Raw genomic sequence first — 10,834 nt, 5'->3', positions numbered from 1 at the left:
TATAAATTGATGGGTTATAATAGACTCATATGGATTAGTTTAAAGTTATACTATTTTATATGAGTAGAAATAATAAAATAAAGAGAAGATCCAACAAAAACAAGTAAAATAAATGGGTTATACTATATCTATCAAATAAATGGGTAATACTATGTCATTGTATTTTAATTAATTTGGTTCATACAGTTGCGGCATAAGATTGAGATCTCTTAACAATTAATTTGGTTCATTTAACTTAAAGTTGAAACTATATTTTTCTATTATAATCTAACAAGTAGATTTGGAACAAAGTGCATTTCAAGAAAGTAAATTTCAAACATGGACCATGCTTAGAGTCCATTAATTTGATGGAGAAACAGGAGGCAAGATTCCATAGACGAACGATGAGATCAAAGTCAAAGCTCGTTGCGGTTGCCAGCTTGGAACAAGATGTCCTGCTCCTCTTACTGTAACAAATGTCAATCCTTTGTATCCCACAACATACCCTCCAATCTGTCATTATCACAATTTCGTCACTTTTCAAAAATATTCAATTACTTGCTCTACAAGAAAAGCCACTAAATCAGTACCTCTTTTCCGGAATACCATGGACGCCAAGCGGAGTTGATAGGGAGCTTAAGAGTGTTGATTGAATACCTTGAAGATGTAACTGGAACCACTGAATCGGTATCACCACTGCGGGAGAACACATCATCTAAATTTAGGACTCCGAATTTCGATAATACAAAATTGCAATCTCTCATTATTCACAAGAGTCTGCATTGTGTATTCAAATTCTCGTAGCATTGTTAAGACTTTGTACTATAATATGAAATTCAGCTTACCCGTATATCCATAATTTAATGCCACTGTCAATGAGGTACTTAATGGTGGGAAGAATTGTAACCGGACTGTCTTTCCAGGTCCGAATAACACGACTGCGAATTGTCATAAAAAAGAACACATTCTTGATTAGCATAGAAAATTACAGTTATAGAGGTTTTGCAATTTCTTAAAAGGGATTATGGGTGATTTACCTGCAATGGCTCCAATTTGTAGGTTTTGCATGAAGAGCCTTTTGCACCTCTGGTCTATTTAGATAGGCAATACCATAGTAATCAGAACAAGGGTCAAAATCATTACTTACATAACCAGTTGAGCCATTTTTGAGAGAAGAATCGTGACATTGTGGAGCATAGATGTTATAGAAATCTATGTTTCCTATCTCAGTTGAAGCTCTTATTGTTGCATTGGTACATATTGCTGATACATTTTCAGAAGTGAAGTCACAGTACTTGTCAATCAACTCATGAGTTTCATCTGAATTCAAAGCATGAGTCCAAAGGTAATCAAATATCCCTTTTAAACTTGTAGCATCATCAATCCAAGCATTTCCTATCTGAATTTTTTTTAAATACAAGATAAGAAAGTTAGACATATATGATTGTGAGTCATATTTCATCATCAGTGTTTGAAGTTTGAACAACATACGGAAATTCCTTTGAGGTTAATAATGATTTGGCTATAGAGTTTATTGTTGCGAAGAATAGTGGATGCAAGTTGAGGAACATAATGACCAGCATAACTCTCTCCAGTTATGTAAAAATCTCTAGTTTTGTACTGTGGAAACCTCTCCAGCCAGTTGATGAGGAAGACATAAGCATCCCTCGCAGTTGTCTTATCTCCGGAATTTTCGTAGTCAGAAGTAGTGTTTGAGTACGAGAAGCCTACTCCTGCTGGAGATTCCAAGAAAAGTATATTTGCAACTGCATATTTCACAATGTTATAAGTTAGTAAGACATTCATGTCTCATGAATGCTTCATAGAGAAAAATAATACGTATATCGATGATTGTGTCACCTTCATTCCAAGCATATGGGTTACGGTATAGAGTTTTGCCGTCAGAGTTGATTCTGAAGGGTCCTAGCTCCTCAAAGGCTCCATAACCTAGTGAGGAACAACCAGGTCCTGCATTTTTAAACATTATATTGTCAGAATCAAAGGATAAAAGTTATCAGTATAAAACAGTTTGTAAGGCTATTTTACCTCCATTGAGCCACAATATTAAAGGTTTAGTTGAAGAATTATATGGAGACTCCACAAAATAATAGAAAAGTTCTTTTCCAGCCTCATGATCAACTGTGACATAGCCTGAGTATTGGTCAAAGTTCACTCCATAGGGTTGACCAGGCAATGTGACAATCCTGTCAGCTAGCCTTTGCCCCTCTTGAGGAGGTACAACATAAGAAGAAGAAGAAGAAGAAGATCGTGTTTTCAATGCATCTTCTTCTTTCCAAGAAAGAGTCTTTGGAGGATCCTGTGAGCTTTTGGACAGAATCAACTCTTTAAGTTTATCAGCTTGACTAGCTTTGCTATATGGAAAAATAACCAAAAGACTCAAGTTGAGTAATAAACAAGCATAAAGAGAAACCTTCTTCATCTTGTTCTCAGCTTGGTTTTTATGTCCTAAGGTTCTACATTCAATGTATTTATAGATGAAAAACAGTGGCAAATCCTGCAGAATTTGTTTTGTTGTTTGTGGTTGGAGACATGTGAAAGATACATGAGAGTAATAACATTACTATTCACTAATTACTATGTATAGATTAGCCGGCTAATTTAATTTAGTTTCTCCTTGAACAGTAATGGATTGTCCTTGTTTCCCTTTCTCTAGAACCATGTGAAGTTATTTAACAATTTAGCACTTTGTGATTAACATTGAAAGTTAATGGGATATTTGTTCATCTAACTTATTGTTGTGGGTTATGCAGTTGTACTGTATCTTCATCTTAGTGTATGAGAGTATCTGTAATTGGGTTACTTAGGGGAGAATATGCTTACTCTCGAAGAAGGCTTTATATAAATAGATTTTACTTATTCAAAGAAATTAAGACCTAAGTTAGCATGTAACATGCCAGATTTTATATTTAGTTATTGTAACATTTTTAAAAATCTAGGATAACCTGCTAAGCTAACCTAAGATCTATATCATATTAGCGTCTTTAAATTAGTAATTTTACCTGCTTAAAGAGCTATTTGGTCAAAGAGATTCAATCTATTAGAAAATCTAATACGATTTATTTTTAGAATTCAACACATCCAATTTTATTTAAACTTCATTCTACAACAATATATTTGAATATGTCAAAATGTGTGATGAGAGGCCATATGTTGTTGATAAGTGTGGAAGTATATCTTAAAATCTTAAGTGTTGAATAGAAATAAATTATATTTCAATAATGTCTATGATCTAAAATGTAAAAAGTTGAAATGTGAATGTTATTAAAATCTTTAATGAGGTTTAACAAAAAAGTCGACAGAGGCACAAGAGCCGCAGAGCAGCAAGTAACGGTCCATGATGGAGCCGGCCATAAACCATTGGCATGTGGTTATGTCAGAACCGTTGGAGGTGGCGGTTCGACGGCAAAGCCACAGTGGTTCAGCAACCAACGACGGTTGGAGTTCAGCTGGTGGCGCAGAGCTCCACTGTTCCATGGTGGCGACAACGGTCGGTCGACGGGTGGAGATGCTCGTACGGTGGCGCTTATGAGGCGTATCATTGGGTGTCCGGGCAAGTCAGGGGGGTTTGAGTCGGGTCAGTTCGGTGATGGGTCGTGTTTCAAAGTGAAACAGTTCACATGATTTCACAAGATCATTCATGATTTGAAGAATATTTAGGTGAAAATTCATGATGAAGACAATGCTCTACTCTTGTTAAGCTCATTACTCATGTCATTTGAGCACTTCAAGGATGTCTTTCTTTGTGGTAAGGAAGATACTATTACTTTGAATGAAATCCATACGCCTATGAGTTACAAAGAATTTTCAAACATGAAAGATTTAAAGATTTATCATAGTGGTGAAGGTTTGAGTGTATCAAGACAAGGAAGTTAGCATAGAGGAATGTCAAAATCCACGAGGTTTGATAAGTCAAGATTGAAATGCTTTATTTGTAAAAAAACATGTCACTTCAAGAAGGATTGTCCCCAGAGAAAAGAAAATGAAGATTTTGTTCAGGTTGAAGTTGCCTTAGATGAGTATGGTTATGAGAGTATTGGTGCATTAGTCATGTCGAGTTTTGAAACTAAAAAGAGTTGGACCTTGGACTCAGGCAAAATTTGTTGTCGATATGCATGTTTCATGATCTAGATTATCGCACTAGAGTTGAACATTGGTTGTTGAAAATTTCGCAAGATGGATTTATCATGGGTAAAAGGTCTAAAATATATAGGTTATATGTTATAGACAATTATACTGTTATTAGTCATGTATTATCCTCTACTGAATACTTTTATGACAAGAACAAACTATGAGATTTAAGGTCAAGACATGGTAGATGTAGGAAGATTGTTTTAGAGCACTTTAATTAATTTTGCAAGAAAAAAAAGGATAAATAGGCATTTGACCGCTTTTGGCATGATGTTATGAGCCGAGTTATCATAGATTTTTTAGGGGTAAGAGTAGCGCTTAAGTAGTTTACCTGATGGGAAGACGTCCATTCAGATGAATAGACTTCCAAATACTTATGGATTTTGAAGTAGGAAACATGTAGACTACTATAATTTGAAGTTCTTCAAAACCTTGTCATTTGCGCAAATTAAGCTAGTCCAACTTTATGGTAAGGTTGTGAGGATATGTTTAATAGTTATCCATAAGATGGGAAGGGTTACAAGCCTAGATAAGGGGAATCTGGAGTATCAAAGTTTATTATAAGAAGATATATTACTTTTAAGAAGGATTATAAGAGAAGGGAGAATAAAGAGCTGTAGATGAAGGTATTAGAAACTATGGAGGATAATACTCAATTTAAGGTGGAGGTACGTGCTATTGATACTAGTTATAGGGATGGATATTTTACAGTGTCTTTTGATTATCATTTGACTCGTTATAAGGTAAGGAGGGAGATTGTACCATCTCATGGATATGATTATGCTAGCATTGGTTGTTGTTATACTTTGAATGTGGTCGAAGAGTTGCAAAACTCAGAAGCAGAGACCTTCATAGAGACGTTTGAATGCAAATAGTGTCAAATATAATTAAGGAACCATACTATGGGATATAATGTGTCACGATGTCACAAAGAGACCGATATTGGATATGTGGTGTGTTTCTCACTTGTGTGTTGCTCTTAGCTCAATGTTGATACTCCTCCTCTTGATCCAATAAATGGTATCATAATTCTTTGGTTCGAATAAAGGGATCTACTTACTTGTATTGAAATGCCCAAGAATAGGTGTCCCGTTGAAATCAAAATGTCCAGGAATAGGTATATCGAAATGCATAGGAAGAGGTGTCAACGACGGTACAAGTGTATATGGACAAAAGAGTTTCCACTTGAGGGGGGCATTATGGACTCACACTTGAGGGAAAGTGTTAAGAATAATAAGTCAAGTGTGAGTTGGAGCCCAAATATGGAGACTTGAGCATTTATAAGTGGAAGAACCAACATACCTATCACCTTAAGGTTTTAGATGAATATGTTATATCTTTCTCACTGTGTGTTACTCTTGATGCTCCTCCCCCATAACCCAACAAACACCAAAACATTACTCAAGTCATGTGCACCTTCATGGATAGTCACCTTACTCCCACGCAAGAACCACACAAAAAAACATTCAAATTTTTCATGCTTGTGATTTCTTTTGTGATAATAATTTAGGGCGAGGAGATGACTCCAGATCAAAGCAAAGAAGATCATAAGGTTAAAAAAACACTCACAAATAAGTCATGACACTTATTTAAATACTTTATTATCATCAAAACCTAAGAGATATGAACAATCTTGCTCCAACAAACCTAAATGATTGTATTATGTGTATTTGATGACTTTCAAAATCATGACACTTTATTCACGTTTATTTGAAATCGGGATGCTTTATACCACTTACATAAGTGGAATGGACGACTCATTCAATAACAAAAGCTGAGACTTGGCCAGACCAATTTGTGGAAAGGATGCAAGAGTTCACCGTATTGAGCAACATTGCAAGATATTCAAATGTACAAAAGTCAAAGGGGGTACCACCCATACTTATTGATTTAGCCGGCGACAAATCTTTCGATTCGTTTTAGTTTTTCTTCATAAATTAAGTGTACGTAATTTTTTAAATGTAATATATACAATTAAAATATTTTAATACATTCTACTGTTTGCCAAAAATTTGTTCATTTACCAAACAAAACACACATGTTTTATTTTCTGTCTGGTTCAGGATAGATTCCGGAGATGTATCTCCGGAATAAGATAATAGGGTGGTACCGGAGATGCATCTTCGAAACATCCACTGATACATGATATAATTTTTTAGGTCCACATTGTCTACAACTTCTATAAATTTAGGCTCTTATTTTTTATTTCATACAAGCAAAAAATGTCGCAAATGTCATAAATAAACATCACCTGATATATCACAAATGTCTCATTCTCCAGCGCGACACCTGGACGAAGGTTTAAGATCAATGAGTACATCTCTTTTGCAGATTTACAATACGAAGTGCTTAATCTCCTACCTTGCAGAGATAATTGAAAAATTGTGAAACTCGAGTATCGTTCACCGTCAATTAACAATGAAAGCAAGATTGAATTCAACAACTATGAGCTCAAGACGGATGCTTATGTAAGGGCTATGTGGAATATATTTTTCCGTTTCAAAACAAAAGTTCTGATCGAGTTGGAAGCGGCGATTTGAAGATCGGTCGAAGATATTATGAAGATGTTGAAGCGTCCACATGAAGATTTTAAATGTAATGTCTGGTTTTATGTTAACATCACCTATGTAATGCTGATTTTATGTTATGAATGATAATTTTATTTTGTCAAAATACAACTTTCTGACTTTCAGCTTTTGCTTATGTTTCACATTGTTACGGAGATGCATCTACGGAAATTCAAGTTAAAAAAAAAACTCGCTCCTAAGTAATCACTCAGAATTGACATATGTCATGTGTGTTTGAGATGCGTCTCGAAATGCATCACCGACATATGATAATATTTTAATATTTTTACGTAATACTTAGTAATATATGTAGCATTAAAAAATCCGCAAAATCTCATTGAGACAAAGATAGTTGGGCCAGGCCCATCAGATGTTTGCATTCCTTCCTTCTTCTTTTTCGGTAGTAGCGCGTCCTACTGTTAAGCAACTTCATCTGCACTCTGATTATGTGTCGAAATTCCCAATTTACCCCTTGGAACAAAGACTACACAATCTATGTAGTTGTAGAAGAAGCAATAGTAAATATTTTGAATCTAAATCAAAATTCAGAGAAAAAGTAACCACTCCTGTGATTATAAACCTCGAGCTCACCGGAGACTGCAAACATAGTAAACTGAATTACTCATTTTCCGGTAACTGCAGATCCACACGCCCTCGCCGCCAGTGAGTTCCCTGTTCAATATATTATGTTTTCTTCACCTTATTCTTTTGAATTTATAATTATGCAATTTCTTTGTTGTTGCATTATCTTCAATCCTGTTCATTTTGTTTACGTCAGTGTCGATTGAGGAGCTGAAATCTGCTATGAATGAACACGTTGATCTTATGTCAGATCTTGTTCAGAAGATCTCTTCCGAACTTCGTACCAACCTTCGTCCTGCTTACGATAACTTCTTGGGTTTCTTTCATGCCATTGATTGGAAGGTACTCCATCCTTCTAATTTCCCTAATTTTTTAGTTCTTCGTTAATTATTATTGAATTGAATTGAATAGGATGTTTTCAATTATTTATTGTTTAATTTATTTTAGCGTGTGAGAAATTAAATGAACCAAGTTTGAAGTGAAGAAGCTGCTATGATGTTTCGTGCTTGTTTGAGCTGCTTGTAATTGCGTTATACCTTTAATTGGTTATAACTTATCAGCAACATACTGTCCATGAGTCGGATCCGAATTCGATACTAAATGGTACTCAATTGATACGAATATGCGGTGTTTATCTTTGAGGACACAAATCTTATCTTGAATCGCAATTCATTCTGATGAATCACTACCAAAACATACTGTAGTCAACCACTTTTTTTTCCAACTTTGTATAACCAACCAACCACTTTCTTTTGTCATTTGATATGGCTTGAATGTTGAGTTATTTTGAGGTTTGTATATGATACATGAACTTATAATTTTGTCATTCACTTGTTTTTTACTTAAAAATGCCATTTGATGAGCAATGTATCCTAAGATTCATGATAAGATTTGATATGCGATTTGGAGAGAAGGTCTTCCAATTCATGATTTGAATTTCGATTTAATAATCATGATACCATTTTCTTGGATACTGTTTTCTGATAATGGAGATAGAGAGGAAATGTTACTGTTTTCACTAAAAAAGTTCAATAGAAGGTGTTTGGATGCATTATTTTTTGGTTGCCAATTGTGTGTCATCACTAAGGCTTTCTTGCCATATTAATGCTCAATTATGTTAAGGATTTTAACCCTAATAATGTCGCTAACGAAGAAACCTATTCTACCATGCTATCATATCATACGTCATTGAAATGTTATTGAATTTTTTCTTGTCAGTTCAATGGCAAATGATCAATGGAAGAAACTTCATGTTGGTTTTATTTATATGGATATCACTTATGGACAGATAAAGTGGTTTTATGGATCTTTTACTTTTGGTGTTTTCTGAACTTTCTGGTTATTTGAACCCTGCGTCATTTCTAATATTGCCTTAATTGTTTTGGTTTCAGGAACCCTGGCTACTGGGATTGTTATCATTCTATGTTGTATTGCTGCTTGTAACTATTATCTCTAGGAAGAATACCAACTTTCAGATGTGCTTGTTCCTTTTGACGTGTACGTAACATTCCTTTTTTATTTTATTTTATGGAATGGTACTTTTTTTTAAATAAGCTATAAAGGCTTAATTAAATTGCTCTATTATTTTTTATGTACCACACTTCACTCCTGTTTTAAGTTGTTGCCTTCTGCTGTGATACTCAACTTACCACCTTATCTTTGATTTCTGACTAGGGTGAAATTGGAAAAAAAATTGTTAGGTTTTCAGCTTTTTGCATACAGTTCTATTTGTCCTGTCATGCTTTGATGGTTGCAAACATACCCAAAATTATCAAAAGAGTGAATATCTGGTCATGCTAACTCATTGAAACTACATTTTTTTGCATAGTGAAGCATCTAGCATTTAGATATTTACAAAATCCTCTATCTATTCTGTTAGGCTTCCAGCTTTTTGCATACAGGTCCATTTATCCTGTCTTTGATGGTTGCAGGCATAACCAAAATTATCAAAAGAGTGAAATCTGGTCATGCTAACTTATTGAAACTACATCCTCTTTTTGATAGTGAAGCATATAGCATTTAGGATGTTTGCAAAATCCTCCAATTTATATCAATATTTCTTTTAGAATGAGATTTTTCCTGATGCAATCTTAGCCTCTGGTCAGGAAATGAAGATACAAAATATTTAGTGAGTTCGACAGCTAGTTAGAGGATAGATGATAGGATATAAATGATTGTGAAGAGTATTGGGTTTCAATTTTTTAGTTGAAATTTGAATACATAGGGTGCAGAGAAAAGATATGCACATTTCCATTTTGCATTCTTGTGTGTCAAGTCTAAGCTTGTATTAGACTGAGATATGTTTAATCATTTTCCATGTACATGTTTTTAGTGGTTACATCTCTAGGATGTAATTAATAGGGAAGAACAGATGGTTTTGGATTTCGGAGTGGAACTCGAGTAACCTGGTTTAGAGAAGATATACACATTTTGATTGTGCATTCTTGTCTCTCGAGTCTAAACTTGAATCAGACTGATACCTATATGATCATTTTCTGTGCACATGTTTTGTGTTTACATCTCTTAATCCTCGCTGTCTCTTTCATATTTTTGATGTTCTTTTATCTCTGTTGAACCAATAATGTAGATTTTCTTGAAAATTATTTTGATGCAGTGGCTGGTGTATATCTTGCTGAGAGACTGAATAGTTTTCTGGGGGGAAACTGGAAAAGCTTCTCAAGTCAAAACTATTTTGATCCAAGTGGAGTATTTATATCAGTTCTTTGGTCTGGACCTCTCCTTGTGTTGGCTATGATAATCTTGGTTAGTATTTTTCCTTATGGCAACAATTTTATAATGGTCTTTTCATATTGAATATCGACTTTATGTATCTTATCTCTTTCTGCAGATCAATACGCTCTTTTCCTTATGTTACTTGATTGTTAAGTGGAAAAGAGCTGAACTAAGACATCGTGCAAGGGCTGCTCGAAGTAAGCAGGAATAGTTGATCTGTAGTAGGATTTTGATGGATTAATCTGTAGTAGGATTTTGATGTGGATTAAGCCTGTTTGGAGTGTTGCAGAGGTAAGTTTACTTTGCCAAAAGCGCAACCAAACACATGCTAAATGCAGTGGGATTTTATGGATTCAACCATGAAGGAACTAGTGTCAATGAGGTGATGTAATCACATGGTCATATAGATGAGTTGTCTTTCTTTTTTCCTCTTAAACAAGGAACTATGTTATTTGAACATCAAAATACAAACACACTAAATGTTAAACTCTATCTCTTATTTTTTATATTCTTTAATAACATATTTAAAAAAATGGTCATGCTAATCAGTGTCCTCCGGGATATTAGTTAAAAATTTTAAATAAAAAAAATATTATATATTTAGTTTATTAAACATAATATTCTTAAAAAAAAGTTAATTATTTATATTTTCAGAATATTAAATACACATATTTTTAGAAAGAATGTGTTTTTTAATCTCAAAAAATATTTAATTTATTTTTGTAATCTCTTAATCAGTGCTACAGAGACATTCGTTAGTATTTTCCTTAAAAATATGCACCAAATGTATGTCAAAATATCATTATTAAAGGATGTCTCTTATT

At 34.2% G+C, this 10,834-nt stretch overlaps 2 protein-coding genes across 2 annotated transcripts; one reads left to right on the top strand and one right to left on the bottom strand.

Annotated features, from left to right (window-relative positions):
- Window positions 1–339: 339 nt before the first annotated feature.
- Window positions 340–2,419, bottom strand: LOC127088060 (serine carboxypeptidase 1). The gene is made up of 7 exons (XM_051028971.1): window positions 2,026–2,419; window positions 1,840–1,947; window positions 1,471–1,745; window positions 1,017–1,378; window positions 825–917; window positions 570–675; window positions 340–492 (listed from the first exon to the last, which is right to left on the bottom strand). The coding sequence occupies exons 1-7, from the start codon at window positions 2,417–2,419 to the stop codon at window positions 340–342; spliced, it is 1,491 nt and encodes a 496-aa protein (XP_050884928.1).
- Window positions 2,420–7,070: 4,651 nt separating this feature from the next.
- On the top strand, window positions 7,071–10,502 carry LOC127083560 (uncharacterized). Its single transcript, XM_051023874.1, has 5 exons — window positions 7,071–7,358; window positions 7,474–7,619; window positions 8,669–8,774; window positions 9,892–10,040; window positions 10,126–10,502. Coding segments are annotated over exons 1-5 (498 nt in total). The 5' UTR covers window positions 7,071–7,357; the 3' UTR covers window positions 10,222–10,502.
- The last annotated feature ends 332 nt before the right edge of the window (window positions 10,503–10,834 follow it).

This window comes from Lathyrus oleraceus, chromosome 5 (assembly GCF_024323335.1).
Source record: "Lathyrus oleraceus cultivar Zhongwan6 chromosome 5, CAAS_Psat_ZW6_1.0, whole genome shotgun sequence".
Classification (NCBI taxonomy): Eukaryota; Viridiplantae; Streptophyta; class Magnoliopsida; order Fabales; family Fabaceae; genus Lathyrus; species Lathyrus oleraceus.
This window is presented reverse-complemented; position numbering and strand designations above follow the sequence as displayed.

What these genes read in the sequence shown, in the direction of transcription:
- LOC127083560 (XM_051023874.1), top strand. An exon ending in TTCATGCCATTGATTGGAAG is followed by an intron (nt 7,620 to 8,668) that starts GTACTCCATCCT and finishes TTTTGGTTTCAG; the next exon opens with GAACCCTGGCTACTGGGATT. An exon ending in TGTTGGCTATGATAATCTTG is followed by an intron (nt 10,041 to 10,125) that starts GTTAGTATTTTT and finishes CTCTTTCTGCAG; the next exon opens with ATCAATACGCTCTTTTCCTT.
- LOC127088060 (XM_051028971.1), bottom strand. Translation starts at nt 2,419, where the DNA reads ATGAAGAAGGTTTCTCTTTATGCTTGTTTATTACTCAACTTGAGTCTT. An exon ending in TTAACCTCAAAGGAATTTCC is followed by an intron (nt 1,379 to 1,470) that starts GTATGTTGTTCA and finishes AAAAAAATTCAG; the next exon opens with ATAGGAAATGCTTGGATTGA. An exon ending in ACAAATTGGAGCCATTGCAG is followed by an intron (nt 918 to 1,016) that starts GTAAATCACCCA and finishes GACAATTCGCAG; the next exon opens with TCGTGTTATTCGGACCTGGA.